The sequence below is a fragment of the Chiloscyllium plagiosum genome, unplaced genomic scaffold (assembly GCF_037043375.1).
Source record: "Chiloscyllium plagiosum isolate Xiang-an unplaced genomic scaffold, Cpla_swu_hap1 HiC_scaffold_18, whole genome shotgun sequence".
NCBI lineage: Eukaryota > Metazoa > Chordata > Chondrichthyes > Orectolobiformes > Hemiscylliidae > Chiloscyllium > Chiloscyllium plagiosum.
In genome coordinates, this window is record NW_028270156.1 from 58,006,645 (window position 1) to 58,029,809 (window position 23,165).

Below are 23,165 nucleotides of genomic sequence, written 5' to 3' on the forward strand. Positions count from 1 at the left end.
CTCCATCAATGGATCAGACGTAGGATTGATTACTGATAGTTAGGGGCGGGCACCCTGCCTCTGTTCCTGATGAAGGGCTTTTGCCCAAAACGTCGATTTTCCTGCACCTCGGTTGCTGCCTGACCTGCTGTGCTTTCCCAGCACCACTCTAATCTCTATTGATAATTACACAACTCTCTTCCATCAGCACCATTCAAGACTCCTTAGATACTGAAGCAGTCTTTGTGCATATACAGCAAGACCAGGACAACATTCAGGCTTGGGCTAACAAAAGGCTGGTAAAATTTATGCCACAAATTGCCATGAGAATCTAATTCTTGCCCCTTGAAGTTCAATGGCATTGCCATTGCCAAATCCCTGTATGTCAACATCCTGGAGGTTACCATTGTCCAGAAACTGAAACAGACCAGCCATAGAAATACTGTTGGTTAAAGCGCAGTAATCTTCAATATCCTCATTAAACATTCCTGATACTTTAGTGGTCATAGATTCAGGATATAAGACATTTGTCTCTGCTGACACCTAATCACTCATTTTGCTTCATGCCAGCTGTGAAAATGAGCTGTCCATGTGTGTGTGATTTCTGATGAAGGGCTTATGCCCGAAATGTTGTTTCTTCTGCTCCTTGGACCTGCTGTGTTTTTCCAGTGCCACACTTTTCGACCTTCATCTACCTGTCATGACATTCAGCTGATGAGCGAAGAGAAGTTGATTATGTCCCATTGTTCAGAAGGCCGTATGAGTCTGTGTGCAATCTCCTTTTTGGAATCGTTGAGGAAAATTATTAGGAATGAAGTTCGCAAGCAGTGAACAGGTTCCTTGTCAACAGCGCTGTAATATTCAAAATACTCACAGGTGACAAATGACAACACAGCATATACTCAGTGCAAAATTAATGTTTGCTTTCCTTGGTCTGACAGTTACAGAGTGTAGTGCCTATGCTGTAATTGCACAGAGATGTTCCTTTCAGTATGTGGGCTAACAGTAGCCAGATAGCTAACAGGGCTAACAAAAGAAAGTACAGTGAAGAATGGGTCTGTGCTTCGAGGTGACTATCTGGCCATATGAACAATAGGGCATTACTAATCATGTCAGAGCAGGAACAGAGTTTGACTGTGTGAACAAGTTGGATTTGCGACATCTGACATCTAGCCAGCTGGGATAAATTACAAAGGCTGACAATGTGAGGGAGCTGAATTAAGTGCAGTAAAGATGCAATCAATTATTCAGCACTTCCTGTTGAACTTACTGAGCCCAATGGAAAAGCTGGATGAAAGTAACACCCCCATAAACCTCCTATTTTTAATTATCTCATTTCCACTTGGGAAGTGCTGAGGAGTCATTGTGAAAATTATATTTTGTGATATCCAGTAAATTATTTTTAAGTTGAAATCCTGGGGCAGAAATTGATTTTCTTTCTTAAACCTGCTGACCTATTTACATATCTTAAACTTTCCATTAAAGTTGTTTTACCTCTTTGCATGGGCAGCATGGTTGCTCAGTGGTTAGCACTGTTGCCTCACAGCACCGGGCACCCAGGTTCGATTCCAGCCTCCGGCAACTGTCTGTTTGGAGTTTGTACATTCTCCTCGTGTCTGAATGGGTTTCCTCTGGGTGCTCCAGTTTCCTTTCACAATTCAATGTTGTGCAGATTACATGAATTGGCCATGCTAAATAGTCCCTAGTGTTCAGGGATGTGTAGGTTGGATGTATTAATGCGGAGGTAAATGTAGAGTAATAGGGTAGGGGAATGGGTCTGGTTAGGCTACTCTTCAAAGGTTGGTGTGGACTTATTGGGCCATAGGGTCTAGTTCTACACTATAGGGATTCTAAGTGCATCAATTGTCTAGTTCTAGAAGAAGTAATTCCATGAGTAATCTGATGATTAATTATGATACTTTTTGAAATTCAATTTTGGGATCTGGGTAGCACTGGTCAGGTTGGAATAGTTGCTCCTTCCTAATAGCCTTTGAGGCATTGGTACTGGTACCTTCTGCTTCATCATTTCCAGTCTTCATGATGCTGATGATTCTGCCAAAATGATGCACTTGTATCATACGATCTGCCTGTAAGGCATGTAAGGCAACACTTTTCACTGTACCTCGGCACACATGACAGTAATGAATCAAATCGGAACAGCTGGGATGTAGAAGGAACATTAAGAGTGTTTTCGCTTTGTAGATGTTAACCCTGACTTTCTAGGTGGAACTGCTTACAGTTTTGGGAGGGATTATTTTAGAAGCCATGATGACTCTGCCAAACAGAGAACAGGACACATCAGTGATGCAGGGAATGGGTGCTTAAACCAGTGACGAAGGGACTTTCTCTACCCCTCAACGTGCAATTTCTGGCACCAGACCGTTTTGTTCTCAGCAGACTTATTTGCAGATTGTGCTTGGAACTTACCAGGGTTGAAAGTGAGGACTGCAGATGCTGGAACTCAGAGCTGAAAATGTGTTGCTGGAAAAGCGCAGCAGGTCAGGCAGCATCCAAGGAGCTGGAGAATCGACGTTTCGGGCATGAGCCCTTCTTCATTCCTGAAGAAGGGCTCATGCCCGAAACGTCGATTCTCCTGCTCCTTGGATGCTGCCTGACCTGCTGCGCTTTTCCAGCAACACATTTTCAGCACTTACCAGGGTTGAACAAAGATAACCGTGGAAATAAAAACAGAAAATACTGGAATCACTCAAAATCGATGGAGGGAAGCAGAATTTCCTTTTGTTTGTTTTAGGGTCTGGGCATTGCTGGCTAGGCCAGGATTTATTGCCCGTCCCTAATTGCCTGGAGGGTGCTTAAGAATCTAACCACATTGCCGTGGGTCTGGAGTCACATGTAGGTTTGACCAGGTAAGGACAGCAATTTTCTTCCTAAAGGATGTTAGTGGACCAGATGGGATTTTCTGACAATAAACAGTGGTTTTATGGTCTTCATTAGACCAGCTTTTAATTCCAGAATTTATTAAACACAAATTCAATCAAAGTGAGATTCAAACCCAGGTCCACAGTACACTATCTGGGCCTCTGGATTAATAGTTTTTCGGTAATACAATTACGCCATCCACACCCCATTTACGTTTCAGGTTTACGAGCTACACTCATTGAAGTGCTGGAAATCACATCGAATTGTATTCAGCAAGAATTGACTCTGACAAGAGTTGTTGCAAAGGGGGAAGAATATTTCAGTTATGCTGTTTAAAAGAAAGAATGAAAAACATTCCTGGAGAGCCACCCATTGCAATGAGATATGGTATCAACTTGCACCAATGATTATAGCAACAGAACTGTGGTCAGTCAATCAGGCAGCTGCTTATTTAAAAAGAAATGCCAGGGTTTGTAAGTTCCTGATCATAGACCTTGACAGGTTTGTGCTTATCTCTAAAATGCAAAAAGCAAAATATTATGGTTGCTGGAAATCTGAAATAAAAGCAGAAAATACTGCAAATGCTCACAATTCCTCCACCACCAAGAATCAGTCACAGCAGTGTGAACTGTGTGCACGATGCATTGCAAAAATCCATCTTTGACTGCCCTTTCTGAAGCCATGATCACTACTGTCTAGAAGGACAAGGGTAGCAGATAAATGGGAACACTGCCACCTTCAAGTTATCTCCATGGGGAACTGCTACCTTAAAGTTGCCCACAGCTGTTCCTTCAGTGTCACTGGGTCCAAATCTGGGAACTCTCTCCATAAAGGCGGTGTGGATCTACCTAATGAAATGGACTGGAGTGGTGCAAGAAGGTAGCTCGCCAGTACCCTCACAACAAGGGATGGGCAATAAATGCTGTGACCAGTTAGTGATGCCTATGTCTTGTGAATGAATTTTAAAAAAACTTAATAATGATGTGAGAACCTGATAGCAAACCTTTGGATGACCTCCAATTGACTGAGGGTAAAAAGTGGGGGATGACCCAGGGTCATGTTAATGTCATCAAGTCAGGGAAGTAACAAGGGCATGAGTGAGGGTTTCAGTAGCAGATGAGCTGAGGCAAGTGCAAAATTAGTAATGGTGTCGATGCACTTGAAATATTGTGAGCAATCCAGTTTAGTCTCAGACAGTTGTAGGGAGTGGGATGAATTGGTAGCCAGGGTATAGAGTTGGACTGTGGCTGAAGCCAACATTTTAAACACTTGGATCAGGTCAACTTGCTGTCTTATAAGTCAGAGGGAGTGCAAGCCATTTTAATGCAATCTGGCTGCATAACTAACCTCTTAAACCACAATGTTATTCAGAGCTGTCATTGTGAGTAGCACCATCACAGTCACACTCCCAGCTTGGGAGCAAGCTAAGGATGCAGACCGGCTCTGCTCCTTTGTTCAATAAGATCATGGCTGATCCGGCTTTGGTCTCCTCTGAACTTTCCTACCTGATCCCTCTAACCCTTAGCAATCAAACATGTAACTCTGTCTTGAATAATTACCTTGTCTTGTCTGCATTCTTAATTATACTTTCCAAAATGTGCCGTGGAAAATGATCTGGTACCTGAGCAGATTGTTGTCCTTTCCTAGCTGTGGACATTGTAGCCTTTTTCGTTTACTGCTTCCTCACTGAGGTCATCTCAACGGACCTGCTGTTTCTATAAGGATCAAATCACACCAAGGACACATTTAACCATCATGTTATTACAGACAAAAATAACTTCTATGTGAGGGATAAATAACAGGATATAACTGAAAGGATCATACCTGGTGATGGATCGTGTACTGGTAAATAAATAAATTTTTAATAGAGGAAATAGTTTTTAAAAAATCCGATTTTAAATAGTGATGTGCTCAGATTTCAAACATCATTTTTATTTAACTTGCACCCTCCTTGCCTCCTACCTCTTCTGTCTTCTTTCTCCTGAAGGCATTTCACCTTCACAGTTTGCCAAATTTAGAAGGCTGAATGTGCTGACACTATTTTACCTGTGGAAGAATAGCAGGCCTGTTGATAAACAGTATTATAGAGTCATACAGCACATAAACAGACCCTTTAGCCTGACCAGAGTCTAGATTAGAGTGGTGCTGGAAAAGCACCAGTCCTGAAGAAGGGCTTATACCCAAAACGTCGATTCTCCTGCTCCTCGGATGCTGCCTGGCCTGCTGTGTTTTTCCAGCACCACATTTTTCAACTACATTAGATTGTGTTCCGACAGTAACCAGCCATCTGCTTTTGAACCATATAGTTTGTTTGCTCAGTAATTTTGGTCATCAACTAGACAGCAAAAGTCCTATTACCAATCACTGTGCTTAAAAGATAAATGTCCAGTGTAGGAATGAACAAGCTGGTTTAATGTCCCCTATATACGTACAATCTGCCTTAGCATTGGTATATGTTAGAATGGGTGAGTTTAGTGTCCATCTATGAACAACTGGTTTATTGAATGAATGAGTAGATTGTTTGAATGTTGGTGTATGAGTGAAAGCTCTGGTTTAGTACTGCTGCTTTGACTTATTCATTTATGTGATGTGAGTGTCATTGGCAAGGCCAACCTTTATTATTGCCTGTTCCTAGCTGTCTCTGAGATGGTGGTGGTGAACCGCTGCCTTGATCAGAAATGAGTGGCTTTCACATTGCTCTGGTTATGGAGTCCACTTGTACGCCAGACTAGGTAAGAATGGTCAGAGACCCTTCCTTAATGGATATTAGTGATAGGCCTTTGCAATGATGTGTTAGTTTTCTAATTGTCATGAATTAAACTGACTTTGTATCCCATGCTTATTTAGTTAATTGAATTTAAATTCTCCAGTGGGATTTGGACTCAGAATTAGGCAAGATTTTAACCCCTGCAAAACCCATGGACACTCTGGAGGCAGGAAACATGTTTCCGCTGATGGGTGAGTCCCGAACCAGAGGACACAGTTTAAAAATACGGGGTAGACCATTTAGGACAGAGATGAGGAGAAACTTCTTCACCCAGAGAGTGATGGCTGTTTGGAATGCTCTGCCCCAGAGGGCAGTGGTGGCCCAGTCTCTGGATTCATTTAAGAAAGAGTTGGATAGAGCTCTCAAGGATAGTGGAATCAAGGGTTGTGGAGATAAGGCAGGAACAGGATACTGATTAAGGATGATCAGCCATGATCATATTGAATGGTGGTGCAGGCTCGAAGGGCAGAATGGCCTACTCCTGCACCTATTGTCTATTGTCTATTGTCATCCGCTTGCACAAAGTGGGCTTGTTGACTCTGGATCCTTAGTCCAGACCTCTAAATTCTAATAAGATAACCATTATGTTACCATACGCACATGAGTGAATCAATTGGTTTAGATTGTTTGGTGATGGCTCATAAGCAAAAGGACTGCTTTATAATTTATACATCATCACCTCTGCTGGAGTACTGTGTGCAGTTCTGGTCTCCCTGTTATAGTAAGGTTATTATGTAGCGGAGAAGTTTCAGAAAAAATTACCGGGATGTTGCCAAGAATAGTGGGTTTGAGTTATAAGGAAAGGCTGGGGCTTTTTTCACTGAAGTGTAGGAGGTAGGGGTGAACGTGATGAGGGTTATAAAATCATGGGGAGCATAAATAAGCTGAATGGCAGATGCCTTTTCTCTAGGATGGGGAATTTCGGGACTTAGGGGCATTTTTTAAGCTGAGAGGAGAAAGATTTTAAGGATATGAAGGGCAATTTTCTTTTTACAGAGAGTGGTATGTGTGTGGAATAAGTATTCAGAGGAGGTGAGAGATATGGATCCAGTTACAATGTTTAAAAGACATTTAGATAAGTACATGAATAAGAAATGCTTAGAGGGATATGGGCCAAGGGCAGGCTGGTGGAATTAGTTTAGTGTGGGAATATAGTTAGCACGAATTGGTTGGACTGAATAGTCTGCTTCCATACTGTATGACTTGATGACTCAAAGGCTAGGATATATAGGCTTCTTTGCTTAAAAGGAGCACCCTTTTCTAAAGGGGTCCCAATGAGAATTCAAGAAAGGAGCTGTAAGAGTGACCTGCTGATGAGGCAGTCTTTAAGAGGGATGCTAACAATGCTCTGTGTCCTAAAGAGAACCATTTAGTATGAAATTTGATGAATGATATGGGCATTGATGGTAAAATTCATCCCATATGAATGGTGCTCTTTCCCTCAGGCTGTGCCTGAAAAGCTTGTCATCTCAGGGCAATCATCAGTAAATTGGAAAGAAATAGATTAATAGAAGTGGACTCAGAGTGAAATAAGACGTGCCAAACAGGCACCTGTTTTTCAATGAACAATGGCTAAAAATAGATTTGATTCAAATGAGAAATTCCAGCTCCAATATGAAGTTAGTTTTGGCCTCTGTATTGCGGTTGCCTGCCGCTCAACGCAGCTGCATTCCAGTTCTTTCCGTGTGCTTGAGACAGCTCTCTGCTGTGGTAACACTGACAGTCTGCTGCAGGAATGCTGCATGCAGAGCGGCACAGTGTACATTGGACTGAAACAAGGAATATGATCTGTGATGTAAGAGCCTTGCCATCCAACTCTGAATCCTCCTTTCAAAGGCATCTGCCCCTTTAGTATGTTTCAATGTACACCATTTCCAAGCCAAAAAGAAATTCTAGTTTACAAGAGAAGTTTTGAAACTTCTCGATGTACATTTTTAGTCTGACCTTTGAGCTCAACATTATCGCTTCAACCTTGAATTTGCTTCTCCAGCACTGTTGCAAACTGTGATATCTGTTTGGAGCTACCAGTATCATATTGCCATTTGCTATCAATATGTGATTTTCTGTTTGCCGCACTCCATGTGTGATCCATGAGTATATACAGATTAACTATATTTAATACAGGCCTAATACTGACTATTGGTGCACCCGGCATTGAGATGCTACCTGCTGACTAACTCTCCATCTTTGGTAGTTCAGTTGTTGAATTTTGGTTTCCCCAGTTCCCTGTTGTTTCACCAGCTGCCCATTAGCTCTCCAGAGTTCTATGCAGATCTATTAGTTGTCTGTGTGCCCATCATTGTTCTCTGCTGCTTTACTTGCTGTCTTGATTTCTCTGTTGGTGGTTCTGTGTGCACTCCCTAATCCCCTTGCAGGTTCAGAAGCTGAGAGTGAGTGTCCAGCTATTCCAGTGGCTAGGATCTTTTAGCTTCATTCACTAGATGTGACCATCATTGAGAAAACCAGCATGTATTGTCTCTTTAATTCCCTTTGACTGGGGGCTGTTGATTCACCTTCTTTAACACAACTAAGTTGCTTGCTCAGCCATTTCAGATGGTAATCGAGAGGAAACCACAGTGCTGTGCGTTTTCAATTTCATGTAGGCCAATCTGACCATGACACAAATGGATTTTTATGTCAATCTGGTATTTCATAGGCCTTATTAGTGAAATTGGCTTCGAATTGCAGATGTATTTAATTGAATTTAATAGAAGATCTGCATCAGCGCAGGCTTGGAGGGCTGAGGGGCCTGTTCCTGTGCTGTAAATTTCTTTGTTCTACTCCAGCTACCATGGTGGGATTTGAACACATCTTCAGATCATTTGTCCAGGCCTAAGGATTGCTAGACCTGAAACATCGTTATAAGACTTAGGAGCTGAAATTAGGCCATTCGGTCCATTGAGTCTGCTCTGCCATTCAATCTTGGCTGATAAGTTTCTCAACCTCATTCGCCTGATTTTTCCACATAACCCTTGGTCCCCTTGACAATCAAGAACCTATCTATCTCAGTCTTAGGTATACTCACTGACCTGGACTCCACAGCTGTTGGTGGTAATGGATTTCATAAATCCACCACTCTCTGGCTGAAGAAGTATCTCCTTATCTCCATTCTAAAACATCTTCACTTTATTCTAAGGCTGTGCCCTCGGGTCCTAATCTCTCCTGCTTTTCCCAACATCTACTCTGTCCAGGCCATTCAGTAGTCTGTAAGTTTCAATTAGTTCTCCTCTCATCCTTCTAAATTCCATCAAGTTTAGATCCAGAGTTCTCAAAAGTTCCTCATAAGTAAAACCTTTCATTCCTGGGATCATTCTTGTGCACCTCCTCTGGACCTGCTGCAGGGCCAGTACATCCTTCCTGATGTATGGGGCTCAAAATTGCTCACAGTACTCCAAATGTGATCTGACCAGAGTTTTATAAAGCCTCAGAAGTGTATCCCTGCTTTAATATTCAAGTCCTCTCAAAATAAATGCCATCATTGCATTTGGCTGCCTAACTACCAACGCAACATACATCTTTTCCTTGAGAGATTGCTGGACGAGGACTCCCAAGTCCCTTTGCACTTCAGATTTCTGAATTTTCTCCCCATTTAGAAAATGGTCTATGCCTCTATTCTTCTTACCAAAGTACATAAGCTCACACTTACCCTTGTTGTATTCCATGTGCCACTTCTTTGCCCACTCTCCTAACCTGTCTAAATCCTTCCGCAGCCTCCCCACCTCCACAAACCACCTGTCCTTCCACACTCCTCTCCCAGACAATTCTGGTTGGCTCTTTCCTCATGTCTCTGGCGTTGTCTCTATTCAAATGTAATGCCGTTACACCTGATTTCACCTTCTCCCTCTCAAATTGCAAACTAAGTTCTATCACATTATGGTCACTGTCTCCAAAGAGTTCTTTCATCTTAAGCTCCCTTTTCGAGTCTGCCTCATTGCACATCCAAAATTGCCTGTCCCCTAGTGGGGTCCACCACAAGCTGCTCCAAAAAGCCATATCATAGACATTCCACAAATTCCCTTTCATATGATTCACTACCAACCTGATTTTCTCAGTCCAGCCGCATATTGACACCCCCCCCCACCCCCCATGATCATTGTAACCTTGCCTTTCTTAAATGTCTTTTCTATCTCCAGGTGTATCTTGTGCCCCACATCCTGACTACTATTTAGAGGCCTGTACATAACTCTCATTACAGTTATTTTTTAGTCTTTGCAGTTCCTCAACTCTACCCACACAGATTCTACATCATCTGACACATAATTTATTGCTGTCAATTTGATTTTGTATTAATAACGCAAACTGACCCCCTCTGCCCACCTGCCTGTCTTTTCAATAGGATGCATATCTTTGGATATTTAGCTTCCAATTCTGATCCCCTTGCAGCCATGATGCCCATCACATCATACCTGCCAATTTCAATCTACGCCACAAGCTCATTTACCTTATTTCATATACTATGGGCATTCAGATACAACACCTTCAGCCCTCTATTTATTATGATACTACTGGATGACAATACTGTGGCTTTAAGAAATGTATTTTGTCCTGATTTTACTTTTTTGAAGAGAGGTTTTAAGACAGTAGTGCTGAGTTGTCTATTAGATTCAATAGAGTAAATAACCTGTGAAAAATAGAAATTAAAAATAGAAGCAGCCTGAATGGATGGTGTCAAGCTTCCCAGAGCAAGGAGTGTTAAGTTTAGGTTTTCAGCAGCAGTTGTTGGGGTCTTAAGCTTGATTTGGAAGCTGTAGTACATCTCTCCGTGCTATTCTCTCTCTGACTTTTCTCTTGATATTTTTCCTCTTGGACTGGAGAATTGCGTGTGAGGCAAACTATTTTACTGAATTTGTCTTTGCCTAGGATGTGGTTATGCGATGTTGCTATATTGAAATAGTTACTGTTTAGTAGTTAGATAATCTATTATTAGAGTTATAGAGTCATAGAGATGTACAGCATGGAAACAGACCCTTCGGTCCAACCAGTCCATGCCGACCAGATATCCCAACCCAATCTAGTCCCACCTGCCAGCAGCCGGCCCATATCCCTCCAAACCCTTCCTATATTCTGTTAAGTTTCCAATAGAGTTAGGTTATTCTAATTTTTTCTTTCTTTTGTTGTATTTTAATTATAGTGTGTGAGTAAATCAGTTTTCCTTCAAGACTGGTAGTTTGGCCAATCAAATTGCATCCAGAATGCAACACCTGATGTTGCCAGGACTCACTGGTTGTGTTATAGGGAGAGGTTAGACAAGCTAGGATTTTTTTCTTTAGAGCGTAGGACATTGAGAGGAGATCTTTATAGAAGTGTATAAGATCATGAGAGGCATGGATAGGGTGAATGCGCTTAGTCTTTTTCCTGGAGTTGCAGAATCAAAGATGAGAAGGCATCAGTTTAAGGTTAGAGGGGAAAGAACAAAAGGGAACCTGAGGGGCAGCATTTTTACAAAGAGCGTGGTATGCATATGGATTGAGCTGCTAGCGGAAGTGGTTGGGGTGGGTACATTAACAACATTTAAAAGGCATTTGGACAAATACATGGATAGGAAAGCTTTAGAAGGATATGGGCCAAGTGCAGGGAAATGGGGTTAGCATGGATAGACATTTTGGTTGGCATGGACCAGTTTGTGCCTAAGGGTTTGTAGGACTCTATGACCTGGCACTTGCCTTTAAAATAAGAAAAAGTTAGGGTCTAAGTTATCTTAATATATTTTGAAGGGGTTTGATCTGGTCCAAGTCAACTGACACACCTATATGTGAGTTTACCATGTTACCAGCTGGCCCATTATTTTTAGGTCATTTCTGTCAAGTTATAAAAATATTCATATGCCTAAGGATTTTACTTTCTTCCCCTTCACCCCGCCCTTTCCTCTCCTCCCTGACAGTTCTGTCCTTCTCTGCTTTATGGTTCCTTTGGGATTAGCATCCAGCCATGATCCTGGTCACTGAGTTGCTTGTCTCTAGGCAACATCTCTAGGCTGAGTCCATTTCTATCCTGACATTGATTTCCATTATGACAACCTTACCTTTGTAGTCAGAGTTCCCACTCCCTCAGCTCCCAGTGACAGGTCGGAAAGGATGAGAGAATTGTCAACACCCATCTGAGCTACCAGGAGAGAAAAACAAATTAGCAAAGCAGAAATCTATTTTTTCTCCAGCACAAGTGATTTCCCTCTTTTGAAAGGGAATTGGTAAATTTTCACGAGAGTACTGCACCTTTCTTAGTCAGTCTCAATTCTGTGAACTTGATTGGAATGGCTCAGTGCATACAAACAGCCTCTTGGGATGACTGACTATTTGTCCTGGACCAGAAAATTGCCTTCTTTGTGATTCTTCTGATTCTTGTGACTGCTGTTGCCCCAAAGGCCACATCATTCTCAGCCATGCTGTGTCTGTGCAGGTATAATTTTGCGTGTAGGCTCAGGTTCAGCTGTTGAATATGGTCTTTGAATTCAGCTCCATATTCCTTTTAAAAGCATTTGTCATGTTCTTTCCCCCGTCCCGCTGATACCATCTCTTGGTGGGAAATGGCCTCATTGCTGGAAACTAGGAGGAAGTGATCTCTGCGGATGCTGGATATCAGAGTTGAGAATATGGTGCTGGAAAAGCACAGCAGGTCAGGCACCATCCGAGGAGAAGGAAAATCGAAGCCCTTCATCGGGAATGAGACTTGTGGGTTGGGGGGTTGCTGAGAGATAAATGGGACAGAGGTAGGGCTGGGGGAAGGTAGCTAAGAATGCAGTAGTTGGATGAAGGTGGGGGAGAAGGAGATAGGTAGGAGAAGAGGGTGAAGCGGGTAGGTGAGAAAGATGATGGACAGGTCAAGACTGCGGTGCCAAGTTGGAGATTTGAGACTGGGATAATGTTGGGGTATGGGAAATGAGGAAACTGGTGAAATCCACATTGAGCCCGTGTGGTTGCAGAGTCCCAAAGCGGAAATGAGGCATTCTTCCTTCAGCCATTGGGTAGTTAGGGTTTGGTGATGGAGGAGGCCCAGGAAACGTTGAACAACCTCACAAATATCAGCTATTCTTCAACAGTGCAGTGAATATTGAGATGCTGTTTGGCCATCACACTGTCTGTCAACCTGCATCCATACCTGCAAGTTGACTTGATAGTTGCCTGTTTTTTTTATCCATGGGCAAGATCAAATGTAAAACCCATCACTTTTCATTTCTAAGTCAGCATCTCATTACAGGCAGATATTTCATAATTACTCGCAATATCATCACTGATTGGTTAAATGTGATTGTTCCAAAAGGAAAGGTAACTCACCACCTCCTGATCCCCTGATTTAAGACTGTGTAACAAAACTGCTTATGTCAGCATGAGGACCTGAAAGTTCCACCGTATTGGCACCCAGATGTCTAATGTTAGGGCATTGGGCATAAACATTCCCACCTTTTGGGGCAGCATGGTGATGCAGAGGTTAGCACTGCTGTCTCGCAGTGCCAGGGACCCAGGTTCAGTTCCGCCCGTGAACTAATGTCTGTGTGGAGTTTGCACATTCTCCCCGTGCTTGCGAGGATTCCCTCTGGGTACTCCGGTTTCCACCCACAGCCCTAAGATGTGCAGGCTGTGTGGATTGGCCAAGCTAAATTGCCCATAGTGTCCAGGAATATGCAGGCTATGTGGATTAGTCATGGGAAATGCAGGATTACAGGGATAGGGTAGGGAGGTGGGTCTGAGTGGGATGCATTGCTGTGAACTTGATGGGCTGAATGTCCTGCTTTCACACTGTAGGGATTCTCAGATTCTATGAATTACCTCTTGATTTACGATATTTATGGAAAGGTAGAAGCGAGGAGCAGGAATAGGCCTTTCAGCCTTTTGAACCTGCTCCTCCACTCAAAATAATTATGGCTGATCCGCTATCTCAATGCTGTATTCCTCCTTTCTTTTCTGATAACTTTTGATGTCTTGAATATATTCAGTGACTTGGCCTCCACTGCCTTCAGTGGTAAAGCATTCCATAGACACACTACCCTTCCAGTGAACAGATGTTTCCTCATCTCAGTCCTTTATGATCAACCCTGTATCCTGAGGCTGTAACCCCAGTTCTAAACTGACAACCAGGGGAAATGTGCTCCCTGCGTCTAATCTTGTTAGAGTTTTATACATCTCAGTCATCCTTCTAAATCCTTGTGAATGTAGCTCCCAGTGAGTAGAAATCCCGAACAGATCTGTGTTCTGAATATTTCTTTAGGCAATCAAACTGAATAATTCATCTTAGCGTCTGAAAGACAGGTCAGAGATGGATGAATTTTCTCATTCATTCACTGTTGGTGTTGCTGGCTTGTCCAGTATTTATTGCCCATCTTGTAAATGCAGTGCAACTATGAATTGATGGTGGAGGGAGTGAAAGTTGAAGATATTAGATGGGGGTACCAGTTGAGCACACTGCTTGGATGGTGTTGAGCTTCTTGACTTTATAGCGATACTCATTCTAACAAATGTTGAGATTTCCAACAAGCTCCTAACTTCTGCTTTGTAAATGGTAGGCAAATTTGAAGAATGATGAGGTGAGTTACTCACTGCAGAATTCCCAATCTCTGACCTACTCTTTCAGCCAGAGTATTTATATACTTAGTCCAGTTCAGGGTCTAGTCAATTGTGCCTGCCAGAATGTCATTAGTGGTGGATTCAATGATAGAGGGCTGGTGGTTGGATTATCTCATGTTGGAGAGAATTGATGGCATGAGTAGAAATCAATGGATCTAATATGATAGCCTTAACTGAGACATGGTTGCAAGTTGAATGGTTAAGTTTATGGGATGATTGACATTTCTAAAGGATAGGTATAAGAGAAAATGCAGTGGGATTGCTCTTTTGATAAAGGATGAGATCAGCATAATAGTGAGAAATGGTCAGGGCTCAGAAGATCAAAGCGTGTAATTGTTTCAGAGACAATGAGTACTACCAAGGGATACAAGTCTCTGATGGGATGTGTTCCCTAACAGCAATTACACTGTAGATCAGAGTGTAAATCAAGAAATAGTGAGATAATACTGAAAAAATACATATTGTGCCAAGGATTTTTTAATCTTGAAATTACGAAGATTACAACTGTATGAGAGGAGAATGCTGATAGGTTGGTAAGTGGACTTTGCTTGGTCGAGGCATTTCTATGAAGAATACATCAGTTGAAGATCTGTTTAAATTTTAAACCAGGTCCATGAAAATGAACCAGAAAATGACTCCCATCTATTCTGCTGTATCAAAACAGGCCAGTGTGTATACAATATTTTTTTTCTGTCAGCAAAGAACAGGACCCTGCTATTAATATGTGTAGCTTCCAGTTCATGCAAGTGCACCACACTGGGAGCCCAGCTGACCAGCCTGAATTGTTGGTCAGCATCATTCTTGATCCACCAAGGGCTATTTAGCAAATATGTCCAATCATGGAATTATGTCGGACAGTGTTGTGAGCTTGCAAGAGAGATTCAGTTGGGTAAGGACAGAACCTTGATTATTGTGAACAGCAGAAGGGTAATACTGTTTATGTACTAAGGGAATCCCCGGGTCTATGAGACATACAACCTAAATATCTGGCATCACAGAAGCACTGAAAGGCATATATCACATTATTCATTTGTGTGATAGACTCATATTGCTGCTTAGTATAGCATGAAAAAGCCAGCTACACCTTTGGTCAAACATTTGGGGGGAATATTTTACCTAAACTGAGAGAGAATGGGTACATTTCAGGACCAAACTGATAGCCTTACTCCTGTTCACGAACGCGTGTGGTATGCCATGAGAAATGATCCTAATGGGAGATTCGTCATCCCACATGATAGGTTTGATGTTGTCTACCTCAGCATCATGCTTGCACAGTGATACATGTATTTCAGTGTCAGTGCAATACAGGGAATGTAGGCTGGACATGACAAAGGCAGGCATAATTTTGTTTTTGTTCAATGGATGTGCCTATGTCAGCATTTATTCTCTACCTCTAATAGCCCAAAGACCAGTTAAACATCAATCTTGGTGCTGTGGGTCTGGAGTCACATGAGACCAGACCAGGTAAGGGTGGCAGATTTCCTTTCCTTTCTGCTATCTTCACAACATTTATTTCAATTTGATACAATTCTTAAACTTCTTGGTTAGCCATGAATGGCATTTTTTCATCGACGCTTTCTTTCTAAATGGATCTTACTTTTTCTTAAACCTTGCTGCCACTGTACACCAATGGTTGAGTGCTGCACTAGGGGACTATTTTGTCCTGAATGTTGTTGAGTCTCTTCAGTGGTAGCTGCCTGGAACTTGATTTTGGGGGGCTTCAGTGACGGTAATGTCATTGAATGTTAAAGAGAGATGATCGGATTTTCTCTTGTTGGAATTGGAACCTGTGCTTACAAATGCGTGGTGAAGTAACTCCTGAGAGAATGTTATCCTTGTTGAGGGAATCTAGAATTCTGCAAGAGCTGGGGTTTGTGGGTACGTAGTTCCCACTTACAGAAGAAATGCCTCTTCATTTTCCTAAGAAATCGTGAATCTCCAGCTTTGGAGATGCCAGTATTGGACTGGGATGTACAAACTTAAAAATCACACAACACCAGGTTATAGTCCAACAGGTTTATTTGGAAGCACTAGCTTTCGGAGCGCCGCTCCTTCATTAGGGAAGGAGTAGTGCTCCAAAAGCTAATCCTTCCAAATAAACCTGTTGAACTATAACCTGGTGTTGTGTGTATTTTAACTTTGTGAATCTCCAGAGTAGTCTCCCAAGAGAGCTGTTGATGGCGAGTTATTTAATGTATTCAGTGCTGAGCTAGACAGATCTTTTGAAGTGCAGTGGAGTCAAGAGGAAATTCCCTGAGGGAAGAAAGCGTTCAGGCCAAGATCAGATCAGCCATGATTTTACTGGGTGGTAGTTCAGGCTTATATCTTATGTTTTTCTGTTCTTACACTTTCTAGTTAGAAAAGCAGCATTAGTTGAAAATCCTGGAAGTCGGGTTTTCCACACAGGAGTTGTAATTCTCTTGCACATGCTTTATGCCCTTGACAAATTCCGTGCACAGACATTGGCCTAGTACGAGAGGTCAGGAGCACCAGAAACATCCGATTCATCATCCTGGAGTGGGGGCAAGAGTTTCCATTCCCTCAGATAGGTTATCTGATCGCAGAAAGAGACAATCCAATCCTGACCATAAGGAGGCGCTGTTATATGAGGGCAGAACACTCTTCTGTTTTGGGTCTGCAGCCAGTGCTCTGAAGACATTTGCATGAGAACATGAGAAACAGGAGCTGGAGTCATTTGGGCCTATGTGCTTGCTGCTCCATTCACTAAGATCAGGGCTAATCTTCTCCCTCAACCTCATTTTTACACACAAACCCCAAAGCATTTAATTCCCTTTGTCACCAGAAAACTATTTCTAAATTTATACATTTAAATTTATAGAGTTGTACAGCACAGAAACAGACCATTCCATCCATGCTGACCAGATATCCTAAACTGATCTAGTTTCAGTTGCCAGCACTTGGCCCATATCCCTCAAAACCCTTCCTATTCATGTACCCATCCAGATGCCTTTTAAATGTTGTAATTGTACCAGCCTCCACCACTTCCTCTGGCAGCTCATTCCATGCAAGCACCACCCTCTGCAAAGAATCCATTGCCTACTGATTGAGGGATTGTGTCACTGAGAGGGTGTAGTTCATAAATGGGATCTATGGGTTTCAGTGGATTAATCTGCCAGAATGTAGCATCTCACTTAGCTGCAGTGAACAATGGTAAATTTAGCAGAGGGAGGGATGGAAAGTCTTAATGAGGTTACGCAGCTTCTGTGGAAGGGAATGGTATATGGTGAATTATTCCAAAATCACGGATGAAGAAGTTAAGAATAGAAGGGGATGTTGAGCAGAACAACACGTTCAGCTCACGATCAAATGATGAAATAAGATGTCCACTGAGACCGAGGATATAAATGGATTTGAAGAATGAGAATGATTGGAATGAGAGAAGATTTTGGAAAGAATGCAGATAGTTCACTGGGGCTGGTGACAATCGGCAACATGTGTTTTTTGGACCAAATAGCATGTTCGCATTAAATAAACTGTTTATGTTCTTGCAGTTTTTCATCTCCCTTACTCGTGAATGACTGGCTTGACATCTGGTAGTGCTGTTTCAGGGAGTCTCAAGGCTGTACTCTGGGACAGGTGTAAGCTCTTCCCCCAAATGGTTTCACTGTTGTTTGAAATGTTTGGTTAATTGGGCTTCTGTGTGTACTTAACACCCTACAACTCATTAATCTCCTTAATCTGCTGACATTCCTCTATCAGTGACTAGACTGAATGATGTCTGCTGGAACGGAATGGACTACTTGCAACTTTACTGATATATTAGGCTCCAAATTGAGTTTTCAAGCACCTAGCCACATCATTCTGAGCTTCGCCTCCATGCTGTCACTCTAACCCTGCCTCAATTCTTCATCTGCTGAAACCCACAACCATGACTTTGTTACCTCCAGACATATCTATTTGGAATCTGTACACCCCTGGTCACCTCCCACATTTAACACTCTTATAAACTTGAGGTCACATCAAATTCTGCTGCTCATGTCCCAACCTGCGCCAGATCATTTTTCATCCAATGGCCCTGGGCTCAAAGAAGAAATTGATTTTAAAGTTCTCGTCCTTGTTTCAGGTCTCTCCATGTTCAAGCCTCTCTCGTACCTCCTTGCCCGCACATCTCTTCTGATCTTTTGAAGTCCTCAGACTTTCTGGAGACTTGCTCATTGCTAATTTCAGGCTATTAAACATCCTCACTTTTAATCAGTCCACCACTGATGGCTGTGCCTTTGTTTGACTAAGGACAGACCTTGAGAAACCTTTCACTGAATCACTACTACTCTCTTACTTCATATTCCTCCTTTATGATGGTTCCTAGAATCTTTGGCTCTTGGTGTCACTCAGTGTCACATTTTTGTTCTGTAATACCCATGTGAAATGCCTCTGGGAGTTTTAAAAATTTGTACCTTTGACCCTGAAATCGTACTATAAGCAAAATTTGAAATTCCATCAATAAATGAGGGAATTTGCAGTTGTTCTTCAGAATATTTGAAAGGTGCTGTTAAGCATTTTTATCAAGATTTATATAATTTTCTCATATGATCAAAAATACTAATTCATGTAAACAGGCAAATCTAGTTTGGAAGCAGTTCCAGGAGGGAGAATGTTAATACCAGAAACCATGTAACTAGTAGACCCATAGAGCTACAGTCAAAGGAGAGCTATAAGCAGAGGAGTTGGAGGTGAATGCAAATAAGGTGTAAATAAGAGAAAATTGCAGAAGTAGGCAGAAAGAGGAATTCCGAATGCTTGTGGAGAGTAGATGCAACACATTCTCAAGTAGAGACAAGTTTCTTTTTCTGCTAAGCAGAAAAGGAGACAGAAGTTCCTGGAGGTACTTTGCTTTGTTAAACCTGGAAAGGTGTGAAAATAGCTTTGAGATGATAAAGAGGTGGATGCTTCCCCAGAAATGATAAATCTATAATCCTGGCTGTTATTGTTTGGTAAGTCGAAAAGGAATTCTGAAAAGCTACACTGTCACTGGTGGCTGTGCTGATCCTAGTTACTGAGCGGGGTTAACAGCCACTGCTAGCGGTGCTTGAACCTTCAAACATACATATTGGGTCTGAGGATAGTCAAGGTTATTCTGTCTAACTCATGGAAAGCTCTGAGCTGTCTCTACCACTACAATAACAGTTGAATCTGTGTATTGTTGATGTAAGTTGGGCGAAGCAGTGGTTTCAACATTAACCGAGCACCGTATTCCGTATTCTCTCTGGCTCCATAGAGGAAGCAATTTGGAAACCAGCGGCTTTGGCCTTTCCTCAGTTCAACTCCTCTACTAGAAGACATTGGTTTATTGACTTTAATATTGTTTCCCAAGCTGAATAGATTTTCTCCCACAGATTTGTTAATCTTTCAGTTGAACAGGGTTTGTTTGTAGTGGATTCCATATAAATGATACTTAATGCTGTGTGGTTTATTTCTTGTATATTGTAATTGGGCAATTTAAAAGCATGAAAGAGGGGCCTGCTGTGGCTTTATGTTCTGCCCTGTCTGATTCTCCTGTTCTTTGCTTGTCTTCACTTTCATTGTTTGTTTCTGAGAGCAACCACTCAGTCCATACTTCTCTGCCATTTGCTGAACCCTTGTATCTTTCTCTTGGTCTTCCTTTGCTTGCTGCTGTGTACTTTTGGACACACTGACCTGCGTTGGCTTACATTTTCATTGTTTTGCAGGAAACCCCCCGTCGTGCCTGAACATGCACTGTGACCAAAGCTGTGCTCTGATTGGAGGGATGCCTGTTTGCAGCTGCTATGGTGGTTACTCTCTGGGGAAGGATGGGAAGACTTGCTTTGGTAAGAGACCGATGCTTATCAACTTTGGGAATTAGCAATAGTAGCCAAGCCTTGAAGGGCTTGTTAGCTCTGATGTTGATCCAGTGAGTATCCGCCTAGAAATATCAAAGGTTCAATCCCTGGGCTTTGCTGAGTTGGTGTCCCTCTTTTGAGAGGTGATGGCGTATTCTCCTATGTTGGTATATAGGGCCTCTGTTACCCCCGCGGGGCTCAGTAGGAGATGATGAATTTCTTGCTTTTTTCTGCCTGTAAAGATTCAGGTACACAGAATTCATGTCCCTATGATTTTTAAGCCACTGGTGACACCATCCTCACGTTGGCACGAGTGCCAAGTCACATTCAAGGTGAAGGAGATGGCACAGTTCTCTGACCACTTACTGAACCTTACACAGTTTGGGCATTGCTGCTGTCTCTCCTGGAGGTTTGAGAAATGATTTTTTTTTTCTGAATCCCTGTGGGTAGGGCTTTCTTGAGAGAAGCTTCCTCGCTTCCCCTCTCTGCAGCCTCTACTCCTTTCGCTGGTCATTTTGCTGAGAGACACTGCAGCAAATGCCACCAAAGACTGATACACAACCCCATCCACCAACATCTCTAACTCCAGAGAACACATCAATAGTGCAATAACTGAAGAAAGTCAAAAGGACCACCATTTGGATGGGTATATGAATAGGAAGGGTTTGGAAGGATATGGGCCAGGTGTTGACAGGTGGGACTAGATTGGGTTGGGATATCTGGTCGGTGTGGACGATTGGGACCAAAGAGTCTGTTTCCGTGCTGTACATCTCTGTGACCTCACCTCTTAAATGGATTCCTCTACCCTTTATATGAAGCGAATGGGGAGCTGCTTGTGCAGGTCAAGTATATGATTGGTTCTATGTAACTAGTGCAGTCATTCAGTGGGCACATACAGGGCAAGTTTGAAAGAAGTGTGTCAAATCAGACTGACGTTGCGTTCATATCATTCTTCACATTATCGGAGCATGCTCAGATGCTAGCACTGGAACCAAATAGTGCTTGGTTTTGAGGGCCCTGTGGCATCAGTATTTGTGAGCACTGAATCACAGCCCACATGCACTGCTAGAAAGTATAGGGTGTACTCCCTGAGAAGTATGCATTTATACTCGCACTGGCCGCACAGATGTATTTTACGGAATAATTCATCTTTCTTTAATCATGCCGCGTAATTATGTGTAGATGTATAAATGGGCAGGACATATCAAGTGTGGCCTGTATGTTAGGCGATGATGCAGTGTGAGTATAAGTATAGCTGCCTTGACTGTTACTACTTTCAGTTGAAACTTTATTGCTGGAACAGCACAGCAGGTCAGGCAGCATCCAGGGAACAGGAGATTCGACGTTTCGGGCACAGGCCCTGAAGAAGGGCCTGTGCCCGAAACGCCGAATCTCCTGTTCCCTGGATGCTGCCTGACCTGCTGTGCTGTTCCAGCAATAAAGTTTCAACTTTGATCTCCAGCATCTGCAGACCTCACTTTCTCCTGTTACTACTTTCACATTTACATGTATGAAGATGGACCCAAGGTGAAATCAAAATTCGCTCAGCTAAATGGAGCAGTGAATGACATGAGCTGAGCTGACTTGTTCTCTGTGGATCGAAGAGTGTGGCGGTGGAAAAGCACAGCCGGTCAGGCAGCATCCAAGAAGCAGGGGAATCAACCTTTCGAGCATCAGCTCTTCAGCAAGAAACCTTGAAACGTTGATTCTCCTGCTCTTCGTATGGTGCCTGACCAGCTGTGCTTTTCCAGCACCACACTTTCAACTTTGATCTCCAGCGTCTGCAGTCCTCCCTTTCTCCCATGTTCTCTGTGGATGTTTAGTCGAGGGCAGTGGTGACTCACACTGGTGGAGCAGTGGGAACGCTTGCCTGATCATTTGCCCCTTGCAGTAATTATTTGAGTGGTGAAGTGGGATTTATGAAAGCCTTTGTGTAAAACTATAGGCCCTTTTGAAATTTGCTATTTACTACCATGTCCGCATTAATGCCTGCCGTATTTCACCCAGAATGCTGTTTCTGTGCCTGTAAGGAGATACAGCACAATTGAACTTCCAGGCGAATAACGTCACTTGGCAGTAAACGTGCACTGCTTCTGAAGTCTGATTGCATCTAAAGCATAAAGTACAATAAACAAGGGGAGTTCAGAGACACCTATCTTCTTTATAGCACATAGGAAAATGGTAATACTGAATTTACTTTCCCTTTAAACTGATGCAACTTGTGCAGTTGTGGGATGCTGTGAAGAACAGTAGTGAAATGTGCAAGAGCTTTAATGGCGTTCCCCACTGCTCCTGGTGTTCTGCAGCATCCAACCTCTCAACCCTGACTTGAGTTGTTAGTTTATGTGATCCTGCGAAAACAGATGTGGTGTCAAAATGAATGGAAATATATTGCATCACATTGTAAAAGGGTTTCAACTTTCATGTGTGAAGCAGGTATATTAATGTAACTGTGGTTCTGGATTTTAACTGCTGCTGAGGGAGTCCAGGGAACATCATTTTAGCTCAAGTCAAGGTTTGGGTTTGAGTTTCACTGAAGATTTATATTAAATGTATGACAAGCACCTCTATCGAAAGATTCAGGTATGCCTTTTCCTTTGTACATAAAACAGGCCTTGTCTCTTGAGCACATTTAAATTTGCATGGCTCCGACCTTGGCTGCAGTATTGCTGTGGAAATATAAGGATTCAGGCACTTAAATCCCCCGCAGAACAACGTGGAAAGTCAAAGTATACACCCTCTCAACCCCAGACACACAGAATTGGTACAACACAGTTGAAGGCAGTTCAGCCCATTGTATTTCTGCAGGATCTCCATAAGAGCAATTCATCAAATACCACACCTTTGCCTTCTCTCCATTGTCCTTCTATATGAGGTAACAATCTATTGAGTTTTGAGTGCCTAAATTGAACCAACCTCCACCACTCAGTCAGACAACACATTCCACATCGCAAACTCTCATCATTCCTTCTGCCAATTACCATAATATTGTACCCTCTGCTCAATCCTTCCCTCAATAAGACTTCTCCTTAGCTGCACTATCTCTCCACTGATAGCACAATCACAGCTTTTTTTGTTGTATAACATGTCCTACCACCTCCAATAACTTCATGCACATTTGCTCAAAGTGTTATGACTGAAAAGCGTAAACAACCCTTGGGC

At 42.5% G+C, this 23,165-nt stretch overlaps 1 protein-coding gene across 8 annotated transcripts in view; it reads left to right on the forward strand.

The window, feature by feature from the left end:
* LOC122557922 (kielin/chordin-like protein) overlaps window positions 1-23,165 on the forward strand; it is a 334,780-nt gene that overhangs the window by 108,690 nt on the left and 202,925 nt on the right. For all 8 annotated transcript variants that reach the window (XR_015760203.1, XM_043706141.2, XM_087996706.1 and 5 more), the window contains exon 5: window positions 19,872-19,991. Coding sequence is in view for 7 of the 8 variants with exons in the window: in XM_043706141.2 (XP_043562076.2) it covers window positions 19,872-19,991 (120 nt within the window). In the remaining variant the exon portion in view is untranslated. The remainder of the gene's footprint in view (window positions 1-19,871; window positions 19,992-23,165) is intronic.